Genomic DNA, 27,226 nt, shown 5'->3' with positions numbered 1-27,226 from the left:
TGTTTGTGTGCTTTGGGCCTTTACCGTGCTGAATGATGAATCTTCACCCCAGTCTGAGATATTGTGCACATTGTATCAAGTCCTCAAGGACCTCAAAATCTTCAAGGACCTCTGTGTATTCTGTTGTGCTAACACGTCCGTCATCACACACCTGATTCCCAGTCCCTGCCGCTGAGAAGCATCCCCATAGCAAGATGCTCCCACCACCATCCTTCCGTCGTATGTAGCACTTTGCATTCAGGCCTAATAGCTTGATTTTGAGGGTAAGGTTAGGTTAGGTTAAGGCAAGACCTCAGCACCCTACAAGTAAAGAAAAAGAAAGGTGCGTGTCTGCACAAATTCTGCACCTGTTTAAAGGGTCATGGGGGTGGTTTTTCAGAGGCCATCCAGGTGACTGACTGCGGATGTTTAGTCAAACAGTGGTTGGAAGCTTCGTCTACAGTGGGATGTCTGTGAGTTTGGTAACACACAATTCTGCCACATCACTAACAGTAAATGAGTGGAGTGCAGGACCGCAGAAACACGGCGCCAATATCATGGTTGGCGTCCAAATTGAAATGATTATATTAATGCAGTGCAATACTTATGACCGGGACCCTACAGCTCTGATCAAAAGGGGGGTGTGGTTATGGGGTGGCTGAGTGTGCTCCACATATTCTCCTTCTCGTTTTACGATCTCCAGTTGAGGAGTGGTCAGTGTTTGACGGATCTACAAGCGACAACATGGAGTCTACAGCTGCCTGCACTAAATGGGCGGCTGAATTTCTGTGGACTGATTCATTATCCATATAAAAATGTACACATCTTCTTGTGTTCATGCATTACCTTAATCTCCAATTAAGGTACACCTGCATTATGGAAGTGAAAGGTAGTCATGAGAGGTAGTCATGAGAGGACTAATGAAGGAGGACATACAAATGAGACAGAGACAGACTTATTATACATTATCCCTTGTCACGCAGAACTGTTTGAACACTGTTGCAACACTTTCCACAGGCAACATTACCTGTGGTACATGTCTTTATCCTGTTGAAAATGTAGCGTGTAATCGCAATTAGAATATCTGGTTTTGTGTTTGTTGTATACATTTTGGCTTTCATTCACATTATTATATCTTGCTCATTTTCAAGTTGTGTTTGTAACGTAAACACATATTTCCCATGCTAATAAAGCCTTTAAATTGAAATGTAATTGGTTTAGAGACAGACAGAGATAGACAGACAGTCAGACTGACACAAAGAGTGATGAAGGAAGATTGAAGTAGTAATTTTGCTGGCGTACAGGGTCTATTCTTTGAATATTTGATGCAAACGGATAGCTGTTCACTCCAGCGGAACAAATAAGATTGCAATCCAGCCTCTCATCTGGAAAAGGTGGTAATTTAAAGTCGAGATCCTCATTTCCTGTTTCATGATTCTCATTGCTGGACCAATCCACCTGGGCTCTGCCCTCTGTCACACACAAGCACTCCCACACACAAATATGGGGCACCTGCACGCACGCACGCACGCACACACGCACACACACCATGCAGATCATGGTTTTACCGAAAATTATTAACAAATATGAAGAAAAAATATTCTCGAACCAGAACTGTGTTTTGAGTCGGCAATAATGCGTTTACACAATCTGTCAAACGGCGTGAATGGTGTGGCACCAGACAAACGGTAGCTATTCTTTTCAATGCAGGCAATGAGTGTAATAACTGATAAACAACTGAACACCTTTTACATTCTCCTCTGTAGTGTTTCATTTTTCACCGTTACCAAGTTTGAGTTCACACACTTCCAGTCACTACAGATGCTGAGGCTGCCTCCACCCAGCTGTCAGTAGAACCTACACCCTACCCACAGTATACTACCGCATATTCTGAGGTGAGCCTCAGTTCAAGTCAGCGTTCTTGCCGTTTCCATTTGAAACATTGCCGGGGAGATGTAGTCCTGAACGCCTAAACTGTAGCTCTATGGGATCCGATGTGCCTAGGTGCTTAAGCACGATTGGTGTGGAGTAAGTAGCAACAGCCTGTCTCTTTGCCACACACACACACACACACACACACACACACACACACACACACACACACACACACACACACACACACACACACACACACACACACACAGATCATCATCTGCTGGGCTGAGTGTCCGATGCACGTACACTCAGAACGGGCACACGCAAGCACTAAAACACGCACGCTCGCGCCCGACAGCGAAGACACAGCTCTTCTTTCACACACACTCACACCCTTCCCCGTGTTGCCTGTCCCCAGGTGTAAGTGCAACCTGCACGCGTCACTGTGCCTGCTGCAGGAGGGCAGCCTGCAGTGTCAGTGTGAACACAACACCACAGGGCAGGACTGTCAGCGCTGCAAGAAGGGCTTCAAAGCCAAGTCGTGGAAGGCCGGCTCCTACCTGCCCACGCCCAACGGATCCCCCAACACCTGTATGTACCCCTCGACCCGCTGAACACTCCCTCAGACGTAGAGAAGTGTGTCCGTGTTGTTTAGTTTAGCCCTAACCGTAACTGTCGCCTTTCATTCCAGAGTGTTTTCAGCCATACCAGAGATTAATGGTATGGCTGAAAACATGTTATGGCATTTTTCAACCACCAGGGCAGTTTGGAGTTCTAATTAGGGAGGTGTGGAACAATGTGTTAATTACATTATATATCTATATCTATATATACAGTCTCACAAAAGTGCAAAAAAAAAAACCTCACATTTTTGCAAATATTTGATTTCATGTGACAACACTGAAGAAATGACACTTTGCTACAATGTTAAGTAGTGAGTGTACAGCTTGTATAACAGTGTAAATTTGCTGTCCTCTCAAAATAACTCAACACACAGCCATCAATGTCCAAACCGCTGGCAACAAAAGTGAGTACACCCCTAAGTGAAAATGTCCAAATTGGGCCCAATTTGCCATTTTCCATCCCTGGTGTCATGTGACTCATTAGTGTTACAAGGTCTCAGGTGTGAATGGGGAGCAGGTGTGTTAAATTTGGTGTTATCACTCACACACTCCCTCATACTGGTCACTGGAAGTTCAACATGGCACCTCATGGCAAAGAAAAAAAAATTGTTGCTCTACATTAAGATGGCCTAGGCTATAAGAAGATTGCCAAGACCCTGAAACTGAGCTGCATCACAGAGGCCAAGACCATAGAGCTGTCTAACAGGACAGGTTGCACTCAGAACAGGCCTCGCCATGGTCGACCAAAGAAGTTGAGTGCACGTGCTCAGCGTCATATCCAGAGGTTGTCTTTGGGAAATAGACGTATGAGTGCTGCCAGCATTGCTGCAAAGGTTGAAGTGGTGGGGGGTCAGTCTGTCAGTGCTCAGACCATACGCTGCACACTGCATCAAATTGGTCTGCATGGCTGTCATCCCAGAAGGAAGCCTCTTCTAAAGATGATGCACAAGAAAGCCTGCAAACAGTTTGCTGAAGACAAGCAGACTAAGGACATGGATTACTAGAACCATGTCCTGTGGTCTGATGAGACTAAGATAAACCTATTTGGTTTAGATGGTGTCAAGTGTGTGTGGCAACAACCAGGTGAGGAGTACAAAGACAAGTGTGTCTTGCCTACAGTCAAGCATGGTGGTGGAGGTGTCATGGTCTTGAGCTGCATGAGTGCTGCCGGCCCTGGGGAGCTACAGTTCATTGAGGGAACCATGAATGCCAGCATGTACTGTGACATACTGAAGCAGAGCATGATCCCCTCTCTTCCAATATGATAACAACACCAAACCCACCTCTGAGACGACCACAGCCTTACTAAAGAAGCTGAGGGTATAGGTGATGGACTGGCCAAGCATGTCTCCAGACCTAAACTTCATTGAGCATCTGTGGGGCATCCTCAAACGGAAGGTGGAGGAGCACAAGGTTTCTACCTTCCACCACCTCTGTGATGTCGTTATTGAGCAGTGGAAGAGGACTCCAGTGGCAACCTGTGAAGCTCTGGTGAACTCCATGCCCGAGAGGGTTAAGGCAGTGCTGGAAAATAATGGTGGCCAAACAAAATATTGCCACTTTGGGCCCAATCTGGACATTTTCAGTTAGAGATGTACTCACTTATGTTGCCAGCGGATTAGACATGAATGGCTGTGTATTGAGTTATTTTTAGGGGACAGCAAATTTACACTGTTATACAAGCTGTAAACACTACTTTACATTGTAGCAAAGTGTCATTTCTTTGGTGTTGTCACGAAAAGATATAATCAAATATTTGCAAAACTGTGAGGGGTGTGCTCACTTTTGTGATATACACATATATATATATATATACATATATATATACATATATATATATATATATATATATATATATATATATATATATATATATATATATTTATATATTTACACACACACAGAGGAACTTGTGTATTCATATTGCCAGATAAAAAGTACTAGCGTTTTATTCAAAATGTGTTAAACAAATTTAGGTAGGTTCCTTCTCATTTTGTTCTTTGTGGGAAAAAAATAAATAAACGTTGGATAAGTGGGATTCCCGTATTTCCATCAGTGAAGATACAGGGAGATAGGCAGAGGTTTGGCTGCAGTATATTGCAGCTGTTTAGTTAACAGTTTGGAGGTGGCTTTAGGGGCAGCGGAAAGAGAGTGTGAGACAAAGAGAGAGAGAGAAAGCAAGAGAGGTATAAGATAAAGCGGACTGAAATAGTGTCAGAGTTATTTTCCTTTCCTCTCCTAGCAGAGCAGTGTGTTGCGTGGAGGGGGTTCCTGTTGGAGAATGTAGCTTTAGCTAGTGATAATAAAATAATAATCTAGGCCAGCCACTCTCATCCTGCCGTTACCCCTCCACCCCCCTCTACTGCCTCCCGCTGTCCCTCCACCGCCGAGTGTCCCCCACGCACTCCAGCCCAGCCACTTCTGTCAGCTGCCTGGCCGATCAAGCCTGCTCCGGGGGGCAATCCGACTCCCCTGACACCTGCCTGGTGGCAAGGATCCTCCTTTGCCCCTCATGTCATCCCAGGATCAGAGGCACAGCAGATAGGGTGGGCAGAGGGGAGCAGAGAACAGGATGCACAAATCTGAGCTGTGCTCCACTTCTTATGGATCCATGTCCCTCTGTCCGAGTCCCACCGAAGGGCACGCCATTTTATTCCAGTCCAGTAACAAAAAAAACCCCTACCGATTTAACTTTGTAGTGGATGAATTATTAAGTGGTTGACTGGTTGAAGCGGGTGTGCTGGAGCTAAGCTTGTGTGACTCCTCCGCCCAGTTCACACCTGCACTGAAACACTCCTCCTGTGCAACACCGTTTTGGCAACACACACTAGCGCTTTCTAGAGAGAAAGAAAATATACAAATAAACAGGGAGCGGAGACTGTCAAACGGATGCATAAATAAACACCTATCCACGTTCTTTTTTTCCTTCCCACTCCCCGTCTCCTCCTCTCCCCCACTCGCTCTCCCCTTCTCCTCTTCTCCTCCTCTCCAGGTGCAGTCGCTGGTGCTCCCACAGGTGGTGGTTCAAGTAAGTAACAGCAAGCCAAGCAGACGCTGCCGATTCCACATCCTCCGTCGCTCTGCCCTTTTCTCTTTTATTCCTCCCTTCGTTCCATACATACCTCTATCATTTCTTCTCTTTGTCCTTCATCCAGCTCCCTCTCTTCCTGTTTTGTTGGTTATGGCACCGGTCTGGTCTACTTTATTATAGACTGGCCTCACTCCGCGGTCTCCACGGCACCACCTGAGTGTCCTTTTCATCCAACCTATACTAACTTCCACTGGAGGAATCTTTTCACAGTTCAGTCTCTCTTTATGTTAGATTGAAGTAGAGAGAATGATATGGTGTGGGGGGGGTGAGAGAGAGATGAGGTGAGAGAGAGATAGAGATGACAGATAAGGAGTGGAAGATAGAATTAATGTGAAAAGAAAGAGGGGAGAGCAAGGGTGAAGGCGCGCTGTAACGCAGTGTGTGTGTGTGTGTGTGTGTGTGTGTGTGTGTGTATATTTGAGAGAAAGAGAGAGAGAAGAAAAAAGGAGTGAGTATGAAAGGGAGCGAGGGAGCAGGGGAATGTGTAAATGTGCTGTAATGTGGCGTGATTCTGGGTGAGGAGCTCCTAGAGGAATGAATAAAAGGGAATGTGATTAGGGACTCTCTCTGTGAAGACGCTCTAAGCACGGAGCGCTTAAATGGGAACAGTGGGCAAAGTGGCGACATCAGACCAGACAGACAGCACCGGGCTGTCACTGGGTTCCAGGATGGACGAGGCCACCGTCGCTTTTCCTACAATACTGAATATCATAAGTGGCGCCCCGTAGGATTGAAAAGAGGACGTCGACAGGACTGTTGTTAAAACAGACATGCAAAATGATCATAATTAATATCATTATTTCTGTGGATGGTTTGGGGGTGTGGAGATGCGTTGTTGTTTTTTTTTAATTCAATCTGCTTTCTCTATCACGGCTGACACCAGAACCTATATAACCCCCTGCACCACTGCAGAATCAATCATCACTTCAACCCAAAAAGCCTCCCCTTCTAATGCTTAGAAAGGTGGGTACCTTCAGAAGGTAGTGGGACGACAGATCCAGAAGACGGTAGTGGGACGACAGATCCAGAAGAAGGTAGTGGGACGACAGATCCAGAAGAAGGTAGTGGGACGACAGATCCAGAAGAAGGTAGTGGGACGACAGATCCAGAAGAAGGTAGTGGGACGACAGATCCAGAAGAAGGTGACAGATCCAGAGATAGTTGTGCAGACCTGTGGTTTAGTGGTAACATTCCCTGTAACGTAGCAACTGATAAAATAAAAGCCCTGCTCTCTCCCCAATCTACTCTCCGTTGTTCAACCATTTCCGAAACTGTTAAGATTGAGTGGTCATCTTGTCTGCATAAATCGTGTCACAGTTTCTCTTTCCATTTCCTCTGAAAAATGGAAAATCTACTTGGGGACCCTGCTGAGGGTGCTTTTATACATGACTCCCCGACGCGACCCAGGTTCAGCACCTCCCTACTGTAACCGAGGCAGCGCTGAACCATGGATACAGTTAGGGGTAAATGATGTTGCCTGGTCTGATGAATGTTTGCCCTGTGGCTTATATAAAACGTACAAACATGGAGCAAATTACTGAGAACCTGATCCACACCCTCAGACTGAGGCAAACATTCATTTTTCAGCGCGACACATAGCACACCATGCAACTACACTTTGGGACAGGTCTGCGAATGTCCTTGAACTCCAATGAACATCTGTGGGGAGACCTGAAGATCGCAGTTCACTGACACTACCCATTTGACAGAGCTTCAGAGGATCTGCAAGGACAAGTGGGAGAAACTGCCCAGATCCAGTGGCCTCTTTTATCAAGCAATAAATCAAACGCACAGAAATGATTACACGCATGGTTTACACACGGATGTGTGTGTACGCACGCTTGATAAATGAGGCACCTGGTGTGCAAATCTGGTAACCAAAGAAGACTCAAAGCTACCAGAAATACAGCTTTCTATGATATGCTGAAAAAAAAAAATCGGAATACTTATGTAGATGCAATGTTTCCGTTTTTTTTTTTGAGGAAATCGGTACAAATGTCTAAAAACATATTTTGGTATTGACATTATGGTTTATTGTGTATAGATTGATGGCAAAAATAATAACTGCAATACATTTTATGACAATAACACAACAAAATATGGAGAAATATAAGGTGTCGGAATACGTTCTGAAGCCGGACCAAATTGGTTGTTACTTCTTTTAACCGTGTTATTTGGCATGTACTCAACAAAATCATAAATACCGTTTTTATTTTATTTCATGAGCAGAAATGAAGCTCATGAAATAATAAAGCTCCCAGTGTGAACATGGTGAAGTTCTTATGGACGCTCACCTTCTGATGGGACTGAAACCGGCGAGGCTGTGTCGGTACAGCATGGAAAGCTGCTCATCCAATCAGTCTCCAGGATCCAAACAACCATTTTTATAATGGCGCATTATCTGTTGTCAAGCCATCATCTTGGTTAACGTGTTAGATGCGGCTACTGGGTAGTCCATTTATAGCAGATTGGGCGTTGTGCTACAGATGTACTAGGCTCATTCCTTCTGACTGACTGTTTGAGAAGTTCCGATCCGACAGGACCAAACACACAAGCTGTCAAGACTGTTAATAAAAAGTGGTCCTCAGATCCAGGTCTTGCTCCTACCGACAACATCCCAGCTATATTTAAACCTGACATGTCGAGAGCCAGAGCGCTGCTTGTGTTACTCCGGAAAAGCACTTAGGATGTGGGAAGAAGGGAGAGGCCGGAGAAGGGAATGTCGGGAACGTCGTCTGTGATGTTGCTGGAATGGTCTTTGAGGAAATCCCTTAAGTGCTCTTCTTGAACAGCGCAGCACTTTTCGGTATTTTTTATTTTCAACGTCAGGAGCTCCATAGAGTCAGTGATAAGCCGTGATTGAGGAGCAGCTGACTGAAGCTTTAAAACGAAACAGTCAAAATCCCTTTAGGGACTCTTCAAAGCCCACTGTGTGGGAATCCAGGTTAGATAGTGACACAAATGTGCATTGTCGCATTCCTTGCAAAGACTTCAGATGATTTAGTTATTGGACAGACTGCACATTTTATATGACATAGTAAGTACTGTGTTTCATTTTCAACAAGGCACTACAAGGATAGCTATGTTGCTGTTAAAGGAAGTTTAACATAGTCTAACTACTAGCGTTAGGGTACATTTCATTTCACTGCCAGTTGATTAAGAAAGTCCATCCAGTTGGAAATTGGAATTATAATTCCTAAATTAAATGGAATGTAAGTGGAGTTGACCCGAACCCGGCAAACTACAGCAGATCACACTGCGTCACCAGCTTTCTCTAATGTTAACAAGGACGTACTTCACAATGACCTGCTGTACCATACCAGACTTAGGCTACCTTTAATTGAGATTACACTCAGTAGCCAAACTATTAGGTACACCCATGTCGTAACCAGGGATTCCGCTCCATGCTGGTGCGTTGGCGTAGCGTTGTTGCTGCAGACCGGATGGTAACGGAAGCTGGTCTTCAGCTGCTTAAAGCCCATCCGGGGACACGACCAGTGGCTGTTTCCTTGAGATGCTGTTCTGCGCATCGGGTTTCTGCTGAACAGTTATTGTCCTGCTTCTGGCCCGAACTGCTAGCTTGCGTGATTCTCGCCAATTCTCCTTCCACCTCTCTGATCGACGAGTTGTTTTTCGTGCACAGTACTCCCCGCTGACCGCCTGTTTTTGGTTTTTTGCTCCATTCCCTGTTAACCTTCGACACTGTCATGAGGGAAAAGCCCAAGAGGACAGCCATTTCTGAAACACTGGAATTTCACAGATCTGCCCTGAAGGAAGAAGTTAAAGTAATTGTTAGACTCAGTGGAGAGGGCGGAGCTTGCATCTCAAAACAGCAGAATCCCCCAGAAGTTAATATGGGCATACGTTTTCATATAGACACATGTCTACATGCCATACAAGCGCGCACAAACACAGGCTCATATACGCTCGCTAGTTCAGAAACTGTCTCCTGTATCCTTGTCTGTTTCCTAGGGAAAGGCCAATAGGACTGACCATGTATGAAGCCCAGCGAACTCGTAAGCTAAAACCAACACAGCCCGTGGGAGGACAGACATTCAAACAACCATCCCGTCGCTCATTTGGGTGTCGTTAGGCGTAGTGAGAATGTAATCTCGGCCCCTCCCTAAATGACAGTACCGTCGTTAACGTCACACGAGTGACTGGCCTGTGGTAACAGATGACAGGGCGCCCAGACTGACAGGTGGCATTACAGTTTACTGGCATCATTTGTCTTGCATACATTAACTCAAACAAGTGACAAATTGTCTCATTAATGCCAAATGTCTTTGCGCGAAAGGAAAGAATCCTGGACTTGGTGGGTAGGAGTGTGTTTTGTGTGTGTTTTGTGTGCGCACGCATGTAAATTTGTGGATACGTGTATAAATGTACATGAGCGCTTGCATATAGGAGTGTGTCATGTGACAGTCTGTCGAGCAGACACATGTCATCAGCCAGGTTATGTAATTATCCAGGTCAGAGTCATTCTGCCACACTGAGTTGGCAGAATGTCCAGAAACATCACCGTTATACATCTATCACACATCAATGATTTTAGCCCTGGCCATCCTTAAAAACAAGACGGACGTCAATAAATCACAGCCTGGAAAATTAGCTGCAGTTAGTTCTAACCCTCTCTCCTCTCTTCTGACTAGAGCCGGCCAGCCCCACGACCGGGCCAGGAGAGACAGACCTCAGCTTCCTGACCCCTGACCCCCTGACTGAGGCTGCAGGTGGGGAGAGTAGACTTGTGGAGGGCATAGTGCAACTAGCACCAATAGCATAGTCATCCACAGGCTGTAGTCATCCACAGGCTGTAGTCATCCACAGGCTCTAGTCATCCACAGGCTCTAGTCATCCAAAGACTGTGGCCATCCACAGGCTATAGTCATCCACAGGCGGTACAGGCATTGTAAAGGCTATAGTCATCCACAGGCTATACAGGCATAGTAAAGACTGTAGTCATCCACAGGCTGTTGTCATCCACAGGCTGTACAGGCATAGTAAAGCCATAAGACGTATTGCAGGTGTAGGAGGTGTTGGGCTTTCAATGTGGCCCGTGCATCAGTGCATGCATGATAACCTCCTCAAGTCACTATACTGAATTCAAATGCTGAAGAAGACTCAGTGTTGCACAGCAGTCTGTACTGCATCCTCTGCAGTAAACTAAAAACAACTGGTCTCTGCAGTAACACACCCCCCCCCTCCAGGTGGGGAGAACAGAGTGCTGTGAGATTTCACTGCTTCCTGTACTGAAAGAGTTAACAAGACAAGCTTTTGGCTTTAGTTTGTCTGAGCAGTGTGAACTGATTGTGCATTTTCACTTAGCTGTGTGTGTGTGTGTGTGTGTGTGTGTGTTTGCTAGTCAAAAAAATAAGTACAGTAAAGCTTGGCATTCTTTGAATAGTCTATGGTACCATTCAGACCAGTTCTCTCATGGCCTTGCACACTCTCTCTGTCTCCTCAAGAGCAACCACTTTTAACCAAGGCCCCAGCTGACTTCACCACCACAAGCGCCACCATGAAGCCCCTCAGTACAGACCCCAAGCCCCCCATCACTGACATTCTGCCACCCCGAACAACCACCCCCACCCTCACTGATGCCCCACCTTCCCTTATAGTGAAGAAAACTACGCCCCTAACTGCCACAGAGGCCACGCCCTTTTCAAAAATCCCTAAGCCTATCAGCGAGGAGTCTGCACCCCCTCAACCATTCGTGAAGGAGCTTAAGTCACCGGCCCTGACCAAGAGCCTTCTTCCACTCACTACCAACCCGCCCCCAACGGAGCTACCTGAGCCAGTAGTTACCGAAAGTGATGGTAAGACACAGTAGTAAATTAGAATGGTAGTTTAGAATAGATATTCTGCTGCAGTGAATCTTCTAGAATAGATAGACCACCATTCAAAAGTTTGGGGTCACATAGAAATGTCCTTGTTTTCGAAAGAAAAGCACCTTTTTTGTCCATTAAAATAACATCAAATTGATCAGAAATACAGTGTAGACATGGTTAATGTTGAAAAATGATTTTCAATGAAATATCTACATGGGCATACAGAGGCCTGTTATCAGCAACCATCAGTCACGTGATCCAATGGCACGTTATGTTTGCTAATCCAAGTTAATCATTTTAAAATGCAAATAGATCATTAGAAAACCCTTTTGCGATTGTTAGCACAGCTGAAAACTGGTGCGCTGACTGAAGTAGCCATAAAACTGGCCTTTAGACTAGTTCAGTTTCTTCAGCATCAGCGTTTGTGGGTTTGATTACAGGTTCAAAAATTATATTATTTTAATGGACAAAAAAGTTACCTCAAAACTTTTGAACCGTAGTGTAAGAAAATACTTCCTGATTATTTTTAAGGATTTCTGTGGTATTGCTTCATAGAAATATAATCTATTTGTCATATGACTGGCTTCAAAATGCCTGGTACAAAATTTCTTTTTTTTTTTATGTGGAAACGTATTGCTATATTACTCAACAATCACATCTGATGTGAAATCAGTTCATTTCTTTTAAATAACGATACTGAAATGTAATTATTGTGGGCTAGCTAAGAGGGAGAGAGAGGGATCGCTAAAGTGAGAAGAGACAGTGAGAAGAGAGAGAAGGAAGGAAGAAGTAAAGGATGGTGGGAGAGTATCAATAGTCATAATAAAGGTCCTTGTTCACTTAGTAAGATTACAACACGGTTCAAAGACACCCCGGATCCCTGTGGATAGAGCGAGACAAATAGAAAGGAAAGAGAGTGGGAGGGAAAGAGTGGGTAGGCCAAAACAAATCTCACCCATTCGTACCCCTGGAGAATGGCTTTGCCACTGCTCACGAACGGAGCAAAGGCCTTACTTGGTGAGGTTTGCTTTCAGCAACGGTCTACGTTCACAATTTGCTTCGTAACTCCCACTTTCTCCTTCACATGTTCCCCTCGGCACTTTACCCTTCAAACCTCATCCTTCACTATTTATACAGCCACATTATTGTCACATCCGTATCAGGAAGACAAATATTCAGTCAAACTGTCATGAATTTCTAATGTGGAAGCTGTATTTCACTTGTATGATTGACGTCAGGGTGTTTTGGTGACAGGATGACAGGCTGGCAGACTTTGCGAACATGTTTCCCTGGGGAGGCCGTGTGTTTTAGGTGTGCCATGTGGGGAGTCAGGAGAGTGTTGCTGTGCTGGCTCTCAACCAAACTTCTGCCACTGACCAGAGCAGACGATCTGAAAGCTCCATCACCACTCTTCTCTGCTAAGCCTGCCTCAATGCGCACGCACACACACACACACACACACACACACGCACACACACGCACACACACGCACACACAGACACACACAGACACACACACACACACACACACACACAGACACAGACACACACGCTTTCACGAATTCAGCCCCAGCTCTGTGCGTGTCAGACCGAACATGTAGAGCTGACTAGCTGATTGAGATTAATGCCAGAAGGGCTGTGAAGCGCTCACTCCCCCAAGGCAGTGTGGGTAACTGAGATTAAATGCATTTACGCTTTCTGTTGTGCTAGATCAGCCGGTGTAACATCAGTGTCCCTAAGAGCTCAGCCGACCCTCCCCCTAGGTAGGATGTGTGTGTGGGTGTAAACGGGAGCGTGCAGCTTTCCTGCGTGTGTTTGTTCATGTGTGTCTGTGTGTGGGTGTGTGTGCGTGCAAGCATGCGTTAGTCTGCGTGCGTACACGCATAAGGAACCATCGGCTAACTACCTAATTGAAAAATGAGGAAGGAGGACGTTAGACAGGCTTGAGTGGGTGTGGGAGGATCACTACGAGGCATGATGGCTGAGAGCCAGCTGTGTGAAGTAGATGGGGGAGGGAGGGTCTCGGGAACAGCTGTCAGCGTCCCCTCCCTCTGGGGCTCAGCAACAAAAATCTGTACCAGGATCAGTGCATGTGGAGGGCGGACCGCCTGGGGGGGGGGAACCTTTGGGAGCGTGTTCGCTAAATGACCCTCATGATAGGGAGAATAGAGGGCTTGTGTGTCTCAGTCACATAAAAGACATATGCTCACATTGTATAGATAGGCAGATGGCTAAGTAGTATCTCTATTGGAGATTCTTAAACATCAGGGCTGTATTCAGTCAACTGATTCTCGTTCAAAGTTTCGGGACCTACGTGAATTGGTACAGAACAAAACACACTACTAATTAGCCAACCAAAAGCTTTTGTGGCTGTGGACTAGCTCCCCAAATTACTTCTGAGGTAACCCAGGATAGACATTTAAAGATTCTGAAAGATATCTTGTATTTCCTATGGAGCCATACACTGCGATTGATACAGAAATCACGCCTGGTCATTGATTGATCCGAGGCCTGGTCATCTTGAATGGAATGTTTCAAAAAGAATGTTCCCCGAGTACAGCTGCCCTCCCCGCTTCCCTTGGCTGTTTAATAATTTCTGTGTTGGTCAGATTGTTAGAGCTCCTTGAACGCCCCACTCTTCTTAACCCCTCGCTGCATGTACTCTAGTAGGAGGCTGCAATGTATTCTGTACAGCTGCTAACAGTGAAGAGGGAGATGATGGGACAGAAACTGATGTTGCCTCAGAAAAAGCGAAGGAAGAAGAGATGACGGAAAAAGAGAAGGGTGCAGAGACCGAAGAAGGTATTGCTTTGGGGGTGCTGAGGTCACAGTAGTGTGAGGTCTAGTATGGAAGTACCGTATTGCTATGTGTTTTGAAGAGACATTCTTATCGGACCGCACAGAATTACATCTCTCAGTGTTCACAGTCACCTCCATAACCACTAAAGCAGAAGACGATGTGAAGAGTGACTCTCCTACTATCGAACTAGAGGATGGAGCAGATGAGACGGAGGAAGTACTTGTGACAGAGAAAAGGACTGAAGAAGGTATAGGCCTAACATTTGCACATTGCTTATTTGTTGCTGCGTTGTTGTAAACCAATAGAGTTATTATATAGTACTCATCATAAGGTAATGGATGAACAGCAATAATAAAACAGGGCCTATAAAGTTTGTTGGGGGTTTCCATTGAGTGCCATTAGCGTTGTTTTTGTTTTATTTCGAAAGTGTGCGCAAATATTGCATTTTAAAAGCATTTAAATTGCGTAAGGAATTCAGTTAATTTGTTTTTTTATTATGATTAAAGGCTTGCTAATGTGTCAATTTGGACATGTCCTACTGTGAATATGGCCTTCCCATCGTTTCTGTCACATTTAGGAAGATTTTTATCGACTTAATCCCAAAATGTCTACCATCATTACATTTATATTTTAATAGTTTAGCAGATGCTTTTATCCATGGTAAAGCCCTGGTAATTTTGTTGCTTTGGCAGTCATTTCGGATTTAAAATGATTAGTGATTAATTTACAGTCCCTCATTTAAAGATTTACTCTGGTGTGGGAACCCAATGCTTGTTTTAATATGGTCAAACTATTCTTTCCGAATATAGTTTATATCTAAATATAGTTTAGGTATAATTCTTATTTTTCTAAACAAACACAGAACATCTAAGCATTATCAATTATAATCTGGAGAGCTAGATCTACTACTTTTGGCAATGGTGATAGTGGTTTGTGCTAGATATCGGGGTGGGTCATTTTAAATTAAACAGTTTGTCATCTAGCAGACATCCAGAGTGACATAGAATTGAAGTGCATTCCTCTTGAGATAGTTAGGTAAGACTACCACACAACCCAATAGTAGAGAGTACATTCTGCTCAGAGCTCAGTCAGTGCTAAATGGAAAAAGAATAGAAGCTTGTGCACACGAAAGCTTTAATCCCACTTGTCACAAGGGGATTCATGGCTGATTGAAGATGAAGTTGTCAGCCCTGTTACGGTCAACCCTGTTTCTTTATTTGGCACTCAGTAAGCCCTTAATATAGCTTTAATAATGTATAAATTTGAACATGTCTCTTTAATGATGGAATGTTAAAATGACACCTCTTAAAAAAGTACACCCCCTGAAAAAAGGCACAGAATCGGTGAAACAGCCTTGTTATCGTCTTGGTTCATATTAGCATGCCATTAGCTAATTGAGATGCTAGTATGATGAAGTAGCCATCATTGTTGTATTCCCTATGGGCCCCTGTCTAATGGTAAACCTATAGTGTTTTCTGAGAGTCTTTACATCTCCCTGAAACTTGCACACAGCCACCCCAAAGCCTCAAGCAGAAGACTCTGTGAAAAGAGGAAAGCCCTCTGGGAGAGTGGAGCAGATGGAGGAACTGGAGGAAAAGAAAAAGAATGAGAAGACAACCGAGAAGGAGAGAAATAAAGGTTATAGCTCTCTAGCTGTTAAAAAAGAATTTCTTACAATTTTCCAACTACCTTTCTGCAGTATGACCTGTAGTTTGTGGTTCGTAGTGGCAGTACCAGTGAACCAATAATGAGGCGTCCGTGTTTGGGATCCTTTCTCACCCTCACAGTCCCTCCCCAAACTTTGGCAGAGGTCCCCCTCCCTGAGGGGGAGAAGGAGGGAGTGGTGAAGAAAGAAAAGGAGGCTGAGGCTGAAGGTATTTTGAAAGGACTGCATAAGGAAGCCGTTTTAACCAACTAAACCCGATCCATTGGGTACATTAGGGGATCCATTGGGTACATTAGGGGATCCATTGGGTACATTAGGGGATCCATTGGGTACATTAGGGGATCCATTGGGTACATTAGGGGATCCATTGGGTACATTAGGGGATCCATTGGGTACATGGATTAGTGAATGATAAACAGGCGGATCGAGAGGTGAACAATGACAAAAACCCATGAATGATGTGACCATTTGGTGTTCATCGTTCCTCCAGTGCCTGAGGTGGAAGAGACGGTTGGCAGAGAGGATGCTGGGAGACCCTTTGATAAAGAGGAGGGGGGAGAGGACCCAGAACCAAAGACCAAAGGTATCTGAGTAGGACTAGTGTGTAGTTTGTCAGTTTGTATAGAGATGTTTGGTTCAAAAGCAGATATATTACGGAGCACAGTAGATTGTGTAGTGGTGTTGATCACCAAAAATTAGAGCTGTAAACTGGGACCAATCAGACAGTAGTAATCAACCTGCAGAAAAAATTGATCTACGGTATTACCAATCCTCTGTGGTGATCCAGGGGAAGTCCTTGAAAACCGTGAATGGGAAAGCTGGCGTCAAGAGACTTTAGAGACCCCTGAGAACAAGGAGCAGTGGGAGGAAGAAGAGACTAAAGAGGAGAGAGAGTTTGCCAAAAAGAAAGGTAGAACTGAAGTACTGGCAAGTGTGTAGCATGAACCCTGTAAGCCAGGATCCTGTAGAACAGCTCTCCCAAGTCAAGAGCTGGTCTACAGGATTCAGAAACGTACTAGATGACCATGACCAACCCATTGGGATTCAACTTGCTGGTTTAGAACTAACCAGCGAGGTGTCCAACAACCTGTCCTACTCCAGCACAATGAGGCTCTAGAACTTCAGCCTAAGAAGTAAATAGTGGACTATTGACCAGTGTTGTTACAACAGATGTAGTAGGGGTTCCATAGGACTACAGGGGCTGTTTGAGTATTGCACTGGAGTGCAGAGTCAGGTTGGATCCAGGAAACCTAAAACTACACTCCTTCATTTCCTGAAGGGATTCTCAAGCTTTTGATCTCAGGAGAACAGCCTGAGGCCAAACAGTTGTTCGGGATCATATACGATGATTTCAAAGGTAAGACACAACACGAGAATAGCTAATAGGCGAGTGACTGAGGATGTATGCAGGATAAAAAAAAAAACATGAGCCAGAATGGAATTCGATTTAATGTGTGGACCATAATATTTTTAGTAGAGGGTTAGTCGACAGTAAGTTGAGTGTTTGTTAAGTAACATGGAAGTGAATGTTTATATCGTTACTGTCTGACCAGATCGAACTATGGAAAGATTCCCTTTCTCTACTTTTATTTGTTTTATTCCCTTTCTGACTTTTCATTCTTCCTCCCGTCTGACTCCATCATCACCCCTGTCGTCATGTTTTTGGTATTGTGGCTAATAAGGTAAGCATCCAAATGGATTTTTATCCACCATCACTATTTTGTCATCTCTGATCACTATCACCATTCAAACTGGCCCATTTTCTCCCGGTCCAACACTCTTAATGATTTGTGACAGATATAATTTTGTAACCCAGATTTAAGAACTGAACATAGGAATGTTCAAAATAAGAGTCTCTCCCTAATTATTTTTTACTGTACAATCTTCCATAAAGCCACATCTTGACTCATTTGTGGAACAACGTCCCAACGCTCTCTCTCTGCCATCTGTAGAGTAATTGGGCATTCATATTTAATCACTGCATAATATTTCTCCTGTAACCCTTCTTTTATTGCTGAGAGTTGCATTTTGTGTGTGTGTATGCATACAGGCATGCTAGTGTACGCATGGTCTGTGTGTGTGTGTGTGTGTTTGTGTGTGAGATCATATGCACGTAGTTGTGTGTCTGAGTGAGTGTGGGTGTTTGTGCTTTTAATGTGGCTCCTCACTGGTGGTTCTTCCCCCTCAAAACAGTCCAGAGGTATATCAGAGGGAGTCATCAACAAAACAATACTAAAATAATAATGACATCTGATTAAACAGCTAAACTTAGACTTTTTAATGTGCATTTAAATATGTATTTGCATAAACACGCCTGATAAACGACTCGTTAAGGACAGCAATGCCACGCAGCCCACACACACACACACACACACACACACACACACACACACACACACACTGCAGCCGACTTCTGAAGCTTAATAAAACTCTAATTAGGCACAAACAGCCAAGATAACAGCAGGAAGGAGGAATCTCTTTTCCTCAATGCCTCGCTTACTGTCTTTTCTGGCTATCCAAATAAGGCCTTTTTTACACTAAATTTCTTTCTCATTTTTACTTGTTGCAACTTTGGGTTAGGGACTCCACAATGAGAGTTAAATGCAGTAATAAACCAGGTGATGACACTTTTTGTCCCAAATGGTACCCTATTCACAACTTACTGGACTACCATAGGAGTTAATTGATTCCTGGTCAACAGAACTACACCACATAAGGAGTAGGATGCCATTTGGAGCGCGTACAGACAGTGTGGAAGCACCAACCCGATTGAGGAGAGATTAAGACAGTTGTGATAGAGAGATAGAAATGTGTCAGGAATGAGGATCTTGTTATACCACGGGAAAACATGATAATCTCCAACACAATCACACACACACACATACTGTATGGATAATACACACACTGGCAAACACTGACACACACCCTCCCCTTTGGAAAAACACACACACATACTCCTCTATAGATTCCTGTCAGAAGAGCTCGATAAAGCCCCGTCAGCTTTCTCCTGTCTTAGGAGTGAGGGAGTGGATGAAGTAAAACGAGGGGGGTGAATCTGAATGCTGTCTCTCTAGAACAAAGACATAAGGTCCCATATTTATCACCTATTTAATGACGGCTGGACCGTTATTAAACCTTCATTAAATAGCGCTTCTGAACCATTCGTGCCCTAAATATTCCTTAACGTTCTCTAAAAATAAGGACCACAGAGTCCGAACAGGCTTTTAACCCAACATAGACAAGTCCAGGGAGAACCACTTGTCAGTGGGATCACATTCAGCATCTCTGGATGACACCCTAATCATCCCCTCAACAGTGCCCGCCGAATCTCCAGTGTTGGCGGGTGGGACCCTAACCCTCCCCTAACCCTAACCGCCTGTCTCTCCCCTCAGACTGCGAGTGCTATGGCCACTCCAACCGCTGCAGTTACATAGAGTACCTGAACATTGTGACGTGTGTCAGCTGTAAGCACAACACCAGGGGACAGAACTGCCAACACTGCAGGCTGGGCTACTACCGGAACGCCTCCGCCGAACTGGACGACGAGGGCGTCTGCATCGGTCAGTTGAAGTGTGTCCGACTTAAGGAGTTACGTGCGCGTGCGCAGGCACGCACATTTTTGGGAGGACAATCAATGAGCATTGTGTGTGTTAAAATAAAAAACTAAACAGTGCGCAGTGCTGATTGACCAAGACGTCATTGATCAAAAATACTGTTTAGCGAGATCAGCACTTCCTGAAATATACGGTGCTTTCTTTAATTATTGGGACAGGGAAGACATTTTCTTTTCCTTTTTGGCTCTAAACTGAAAAAAGTTTTGGAAATCTAACTACTACTATGAGGTTAAAATATAGATTGTCAGTCCTCCGTATTTAAGGGAAACAAAGGTATTGGGACGATTGGCTAGACAGGTGTTTCTGGTTAGTCAAAATCGGACAAATCTGATCTTGAATTATATATAAACCAATATAAATATCTTAAATGAATCCTGAGCTTTATCTAAGTTAAGAGATTACCATCAGGTCTACAGATCACATTTAAAATTCAGACTTACGGTACGTTAGAGAAAAATCTTTTCAAAAGATTTTAAATGTTCAAGATGGAGGATATTCTGTCTTGACAGACCTTCTGAGTCCTTGAGGCATGTTCAGCATGAGGAAATACACCAATATTCAGGCCTCTAGGATGGCTGACTCTGCTATAACAGCGCCACCTATAGACCAATCAGTGCTATTCTTTTTGACCAAGTTACTCACAGCCAAATATGCCAAATATGAAAAACATTGCCAATATATGCAGTCAATTTACCATGTCAAGATGTTTCAAAAATAACGTTTCCAGTCTTTCAGCCTGTGAGTCCTATTACAGACAAAAACACTGACTCAAAATCACAACTCTTGTTGCTCCATTATTTTGTGTGGGGCTGACTGTGATGGTAATTTGATCCATTTGTTGAGTGTTGGGAGGCTGTAGGGAACTGTCTGAGGTGTATACAGGGAGCCTTAAGATAATGTATCCACACATGCAGACCACAATGTACCCCATAATGTATCAAGGCACGCACAGACCGTAATGTACCCCATAATGTATCAAGGCACGCACAGACCGTAATGTACCCCATAATGTATCAACGCACGCACAGACCGTAATGTACCCCATAATGTATCAATGCACACACAGGCCGTAATGTACCCCATTATGTATCAACGCACGCACAGACCACAATGTACCCCATAATGTATCAATGCACGCACAGACGGTAATGTACTCGATAATGTATCAACGCATGCACAGACCATAATGTATCCGTTGGGCTATTCCCTTCTTCACAGATCAGTTGAAGCATCCTCTGAGCGTGTCTCAGCGGAGAGAGGCAGGGGCCAGTCAGCACAAATGAGGCCCCCCATTAGCCTTCCTGCCAGGCTACTGGCACACTGAGACTGGCACCAAATCAATATGGGGGGGGGTTGTAGAGATGGGAAGATAGACGGAAAGATTGTGTGTGTGTTTGTGCATAAGAGCCCAGACACACACCCACACATAGTAGTTGATTTACCATCCCTCCCTGCACATTCAAAAGGTTTACACATCCATGCATGCCCTTGCACACCAAATTAATAAAGAGACATGCCTCGTCTGCCCCGTCCTCCCTCTAGAGTGCAACTGCAACCAGATGGGTTCCGTCCATGACCGGTGTAATGGGACAGGCTTCTGCTCGTGCAAAGAGGGCGCTACAGGGCCCAAATGTGACGACTGTGTACCCGGGTACTACTGGAAACAAGGGTGTTACCGTGAGTATATGGGGCCTTTGGGTGTGAGAGGGGAGGTATAGAGAGAGAGAGAGAGAGAGAGAGAGAGAGAGAGAAGAAATGTTAAACTCTGGACCTTGAGGCCAGTTTCTCTCTATTTCTGTATTCAATTGAAATCCTCGCTCTAGTGACTCCCTCTGGTAAGTCGTGCACCTGCAAGCTAGCTTAGTCAGGTAATGGAACATGCCCTCACAAGCATTGGCCGATGTGACTTCCTGACTGGAGGAGCAGTGTACAAAAAGCAGAATGGCTCAGTGCAGATTACCTCTAGGAGGGCTTTCCATGATCTTCAACTCATCTGGATCTTTTGGGAGTTGTTGACATGAGACGGCCATAGATACAACTGGATAAACTGAAATTAGGAAATGGAGGACATTTTTTTACTTTTAATTTAATGTTTTGCTCTAAATTTCTGTTTATCACTTCATACATTTGTTTTGGGAACTACCCCTGTAAAGTATATTGCCAGTTAACACACGACTGGAGAAGGCCCGTCTCATTTTATCCGCACTCTCCTCACTGCCTCTCCATGATTCCCTATGACCTTTTTCAAAAGGAGGCCAAAGAGGATTGAGTAAAGAGGATGGAGTAAAGAGGATGGAGGAGTTAAGCAAATCTAAAAAAGAATTGGTCTTTGTGTATATCCCATCATCTATATCTCCTTGGTGTGTACTTCGTTAGTAGAATCACCTGCTCCTTTAATTGATGACCCTGTCACGCCTTAACCCTATTTAAGGAAGCCTCCCACTCTCTAACATAGAACACAGTTAGGCCTCTTCACTGCAGGTTGTTAGCCAACCGATGCCGCCAGGAGTAGGGCAGAGTTAATCTCAAATTTAGATTTAAAGTAAGAATAAAAGGCTGTGATTGGGTTTGTTTTAATAAAGATGCAATGAAAGAACAATGAGGCCATATTTGCTTTCTTCTGTGACATCCGGTACATATCATAACAAGCCTCTATGACAAGCTCATGTGCATTAATCTGACCTAGACAGTGCATGCCTAAAAAACTGTCAGGGGAAAAAAAGGCAGAACTGAGAAGGCAGGTGTTACTTGCGGCTTGAAGAGGTAATCTTTTAATTCCTCCTTACTTTGTCTTTTCTCTCAATCATTCCGTTCCAACTACATCTCTCTTGCTCATCCCTGTTGTTTCTCCGGTCATCTTCACCCATTGCTCTCTCTCCTTCCCTACGCTTCCTTCTGCTCTTTAATCTCCCATAAATCTTTCATGGAGCCCCATAATTTTGCCACCACATCTCTTTCAACCTTCTCTTTTTCTCCCCCCCCCCACTTTCCTCCTCCTCTATCTACCGCTTCTTTCACCCGTCTCTTCTCCCCCCCCCATGTCCCTCTCTTCTTTTCTTTCCCCCTCTCATCCCTCTCTTTTCTTCTGCAGCTAACGTGTGCGACGAGGAACTTCTCCTGTGCCAGAACGGCGGGACGTGCTCCCAGAACCAGAAGTGCATCTGCCCCCCAGATTTCAAGGGCGTGCTGTGCCAACAGTCCCGATGCGACGGGGACAAGGCCTGCAGAAGCGCCTCCACCACCCACCACGAGCCTCTCGGACGCCTGGCGCCCTGGCTCCTGCTACCCCTCCTACTAGCCACATTAACTGCGCACTGAGTCACTTGCTGTTACCTCCAGACACCGGGGGGGGGGGGGGGGGGGGGGCTGTATGTGGGCAACCTCTGAAAAGGGAAGATTGGGAAGACCTGCAAGCTGGCCAGGGACCTTGTGAACACAGACACGCACACACACACACACACAGCAACATACACCTCACAAGACTGTTACTGACTCAGGGGAACCCCCACACGCACGCACGCGCGCACACACACACACACACAGAGTACGACTTCAGAGGAGAAGACAGAGGAAAATCGGACAACCAACCGCTGTCTTTCAGTCTCGACGCGCTGTCCGGAAAAAGCTCAATCTCATACCAAAAAAGCATTATTATACAAGCAAACAAGAACACTTCAATCACTGGGAGGAACGGAGGGGGAAATGGCTGACATTTCCTTTGTCTTTATTGATTTAGTTAATGCACCCCTCTTCACTGCACTTACTGCTGTGGACCGACAGAAGGGAAGTGTGTTTGGTTAGACTTTGGTTAGTGCCGGGGCTGGTGGGGGGGGCGCGGTGACAGGGAGGGAGGGAATTCACTGCTGAGGCCTACATACAATATAAACCAGGTTTGACGTCATCGATGCAAAATACCTGAGATTTTTTTTCACCTTTTTTTTTTTTTTTTTCAATTTCTGTCATTACTGTATCTTATGTGCCCACCAACAGATGCTGAGATTATACATGTAGTTCAAACAATATCCAGAGGGTTGTCAATATTAAGATTTAAGTCACTAATATGGTCATTATAGGAATGAGTATGTTGCCACAGTTTAGTGCAATGATATCTTCACACAGTATTCAGGAATCAAACAGAATTTAACAACAGTTTAAAAAGAGAGAGAAAAAGATATTGACAAAGTATAAACAAATTATATGACATTATTTGAATATTTTTTGTAGAGATTATTTTTGTTTGGAGTTATAATAAATTAACTATTCCAGATGAGCATTTTATTGCACTGTAAACTTTATAGTAAATGTGACTGTTATTTGCTTTCACTTGTACATTATTGATTCAGCTCATTCTTTCAACTGAATCGTTCAATTGTCTACACCAGACTGTCTGGGTTGCTGAAAAGTGGAGATAGAAAAAAATACCTAATTTCATTAAGGTCAGATGTTTTAGCTGACATGATGAGTGACACCAACACAGACTATCAGTTGGCGACTGAGCCACTGGGAATTCTGATCTGTCAAACCACAGAGATTCACTTACTAAGAACAGACAACCCCTATGCACGTCCAACTGAAAAAACATAACATAATTGCACCAAAATTACCTAAAAGTATATATTCGATTGTCACAAAAGTACATACATTTTCCTAAAAGGCCACAAGTGTTATCGCGTAGAAACATACTTACTAGACTTGGGGGGCGCGCCCCTGTTCCGCTGTGGAAACCTGGGGCTTACGGAGTCATCCTTGTGTGGTCGTCCTTCACTTTATAAAAAAACGTGCAATTCAGTTCAGCGAGAAAATAGTTTCCAGCTTTGGCTGAGTCAGCTACATTGGGCATAAACAGAGAACTAGGAGAAAATGCACCATCACTCTGTAAAGGAAGAACACATCTAGACAAAAGCAGCAGTATTAACACCTGAGAAGGATAAGGAGGTTGTCAGCATGCAAGAAAAGAAAGGCAGAAAATACACTGAGCCAGTGCCAGCAGTAAAATAGAAATCCTTAGGTATTCTAGTCTTATACTGTCTGTAAGGCAGCTCTATTCTGGGATCATTATCAGTAGTATGGCAGTGCTAACATGAAGGGGAGAGCGGAGATCTGATGAGTGAATTGAGATGTGTGGGGGGAGATCCTCTAGATGAGGCACAAAACGATCTGGGTGCGGATCAGCGAGCTCGTGGCAGGAGTTGTCCTGGCTGAACTGGGTCTAAAACAGATTCCCTAACCACACACGTCTAAACCCGAGCATCAAGTTGATAAACCCATAAGGCGTTACAGCCCTCAAACCGAACTGTGGACCTTTCAACAGTTTTTTGTCCCTCGATTGTAACCCGCTAACCAGGGACTGACCTGTATAAATCATTATGAGTTTGAAGAGAAAAGCAGTAGAATCCGCACCTTGAAGTTGAATACCTCTGCCTGCCTTAGAGGAACGTTTTACCGTTTCCATCAACTGCTGGAGGGGCTGTGGTGAGATGAGTTTAAGGTGTTAAACATGGGATAAAAGAAAGAAATTACTAAGGATTTCAGAATTTGTACAAAATATCTTCAGTAATGCAGTAAAGTCCTACCTCAAACACCACAGCATTGATCTAAAAAACACCCCACCTTATTTTTAGTAAAGTAGGATATTGTACCATATGCAAATATTAAGCGCACCTTTACGGATTTTGAGTGGTGAAGGCTTGTTCTCGCAATGCATCATAACCGTTTTTTTGGCTGTTGATATGCTTCGCCGATCTAATTGAAGCAAACTAATAATCATAACATGAAAAGTATATCAAACCTGCTTAGCTAGCTAATTTATTTTGGGAGCTATTTATCATCGGCTTAAAAATACTAGAGCCTATATCGATAGGGTGGGCTACTTTCTTTCTCTTCACGAAGCCAAAATTCAGATTGCCCAGAGCGTAATATTGTTTGCAGGTGCCATTTGGTTTGAAACCTGGAAAGAAATGTGAATCACTTCACTTACTACTGAAATTAACTACCATTTTACATAGTACTGTAAATGACATTCATTTATATCGACGAATGCACGGCGCAGTCAGACAGGCAAATTCCTAGTTAGGCCTATGAGTGGATTGAGAGCAGTTTTGGGCGTTTCGTCGCAGGTAGGCTGCAAAAGTAGGAGCCCTTATTTAAACACTGAACACATTTTTAGCGTTAATCTACGGCTCCCTCGTAAGATTTGTAATTATCCTCGCTCTGGCTAGTTTAGGTTATTGTGTTGTTCGTGTACCCAAGTGAGGCAGTGCCCTGGTTCTTACCTGTCATGGTAAGCAGGACTGGTATGTTTCTAAATAAGAGTACTCCCGTATTAACATATTTGCAGTATAACGTTCAGGGTTGCCTGCATACAGTTCAGTGGGTGAGATGGTTAACTTGCTACTGTAGGCTGTATCTGATTGGCTATGTTAACGGTTTGTGTGGAGTTCAAGACTACTGTAACACGTTTTGTAGTGTCTACTTTGTCAAAATGTGCGTCTATTTGCACACTAAATTGCTATTTAATTTTTGCAAACGCTATATTCTACGTCATTCTCCAACTTCCAATGAATGTATGAATACGTGAAAATGAACACATCTGTAACCGCTTGTCAATTATTTATTTTATTTTAATTATTAATTTTATTTACAAAGGGTGTCACCGTATGTTTATTTTAATATTTTCATGTTGTTAAAATGCTATCAGTTCCACTTTATAGAAGGTTAATTGCATGCAAATAAATACTGCGTGTTACAACACCCAAACAGGAAGTAAAGGACAGGTTAGACAAAAGCGTTAGTTGCAGATATTTGGGAACCTGGAACATTTCACACAAAATAGCAGTTTTCTTTTGTAGCTGGGCACACGGTCAATGCAAAATCATAATTTACTGTTTTTTAAAACTCAAGCCACCCTCGGGGAGTCTGTTTCTGCCAGTTTGGTCAGAAACATGCTAGAGGTCATTTTGTAGGGCTCTGGCAGTGCTCCTCCTTCTCCTCCTCGCATAAAGGAGCAAATACCGGTCCTGCTGCAGGGTTGATGCCCATCTATGGCCCGTCTCCTGGTATCTCCTCCATGCTCTTGGGATCATACTGGGAGAAACAGCCAACCGTCTTGCGAAGGCACGTATGATGTGTCATCCTGGAGGAGCTGGACTGCCTGTGCAACCTGAATGGGCTGCTGGTTACGGCACATGCTAACTGTAGTGAAAAGTAAACTAGCAAAACACAAAACTAGAGAAAAATCAGCAGGGTTTTTGGTCTGTAGAGTTTACCTAAAAAAGATGATTATTTTGCCCCCTGTTCTGTCTAATGCAAGTTTGGTGATGTAACGTCCCTGGTGTTATGAATCAATTCACCATTAAACTGAGGATACATTTTTGGGCATTTTATGCTTCAGCAGCTGGTCCTGAAATTCTGGTGGGCCAGAATGCAACCTGTGCTGCAGCAGTATATGTGCACCAATATGGCAGAACTTCAAAGGTAGAACAGTTCAACCACTGTTGTCAAAGAGTGACCTCGATGTGAGGTGTTGGCGTAGCGAGGAGGCCAGAGGTGTGGGTGTAGCGAGGAGGCCAGAGGTGTGGGTGTAGCGAGGAGGCCAGAGGTGTGGGTGTAGCGAGGAGGCCGGGGGTGTAGGTGGCCTAGGCATATGCCGGCTCCGAAAAGACAAGATGAATGAGACCCGGGTTAAGCGAGCGAGGCTAAAACCGTAATTCCGGGGGCGGTAACTTGCATACCACACTGGAGAGACACCATGT

General features: G+C 44.3%; 1 protein-coding gene and 1 long non-coding RNA gene across 5 annotated transcripts in view; one reads left to right on the top strand and one right to left on the bottom strand.

The window, feature by feature from the left end:
* The window catches only part of LOC105028392 (netrin-G2), a 59,043-nt gene extending 35,624 nt beyond the window's left edge, over positions 1–23,419 (top strand). Inside the window, exons 4-17 of one of the 4 annotated variants that reach the window (XM_029124908.2) lie at positions 2,273–2,445; positions 5,470–5,505; positions 10,221–10,298; positions 11,034–11,384; positions 14,066–14,197; positions 14,314–14,442; positions 15,708–15,833; positions 15,983–16,069; positions 16,352–16,444; positions 16,649–16,771; positions 17,141–17,218; positions 19,254–19,421; positions 21,018–21,152; positions 22,567–23,419. In XM_029124908.2, the coding sequence (XP_028980741.2) occupies positions 2,273–2,445; positions 5,470–5,505; positions 10,221–10,298; positions 11,034–11,384; positions 14,066–14,197; positions 14,314–14,442; positions 15,708–15,833; positions 15,983–16,069; positions 16,352–16,444; positions 16,649–16,771; positions 17,141–17,218; positions 19,254–19,421; positions 21,018–21,152; positions 22,567–22,793 (1,936 nt within the window). In that variant the 3' untranslated portion in view covers positions 22,794–23,419. Of the gene's footprint in view, positions 1–2,272; positions 2,446–5,469; positions 5,506–10,220; positions 10,299–11,033; positions 11,385–14,062; positions 14,198–14,313; positions 14,443–15,707; positions 15,834–15,982; positions 16,070–16,351; positions 16,445–16,648; positions 16,772–17,140; positions 17,219–19,253; positions 19,422–21,017; positions 21,153–22,566 lie in introns of all 4 variants that reach the window. The other 3 variants (XM_010901107.4, XM_010901106.4, XM_034297126.1) reach the window with 3 other exon arrangements.
* LOC109616557 lies at positions 9,251–25,828 on the bottom strand. Its single transcript, XR_002197750.2, has 4 exons — positions 25,748–25,828; positions 24,876–24,942; positions 24,163–24,239; positions 9,251–9,335 (listed from the first exon to the last, which is right to left on the bottom strand). It is a non-coding gene; the product is annotated as an uncharacterized LOC109616557 (long non-coding RNA).
* Between the last annotated feature and the right edge of the window lie 1,398 nt (positions 25,829–27,226).

This window comes from Esox lucius, chromosome 14, assembly GCF_011004845.1.
Source record: "Esox lucius isolate fEsoLuc1 chromosome 14, fEsoLuc1.pri, whole genome shotgun sequence".
Lineage (NCBI taxonomy): Eukaryota > Metazoa > Chordata > Actinopteri > Esociformes > Esocidae > Esox > Esox lucius.
Note: the sequence above shows the minus strand (reverse complement) of the source record. Positions and strands in the feature narration are given on the sequence as shown.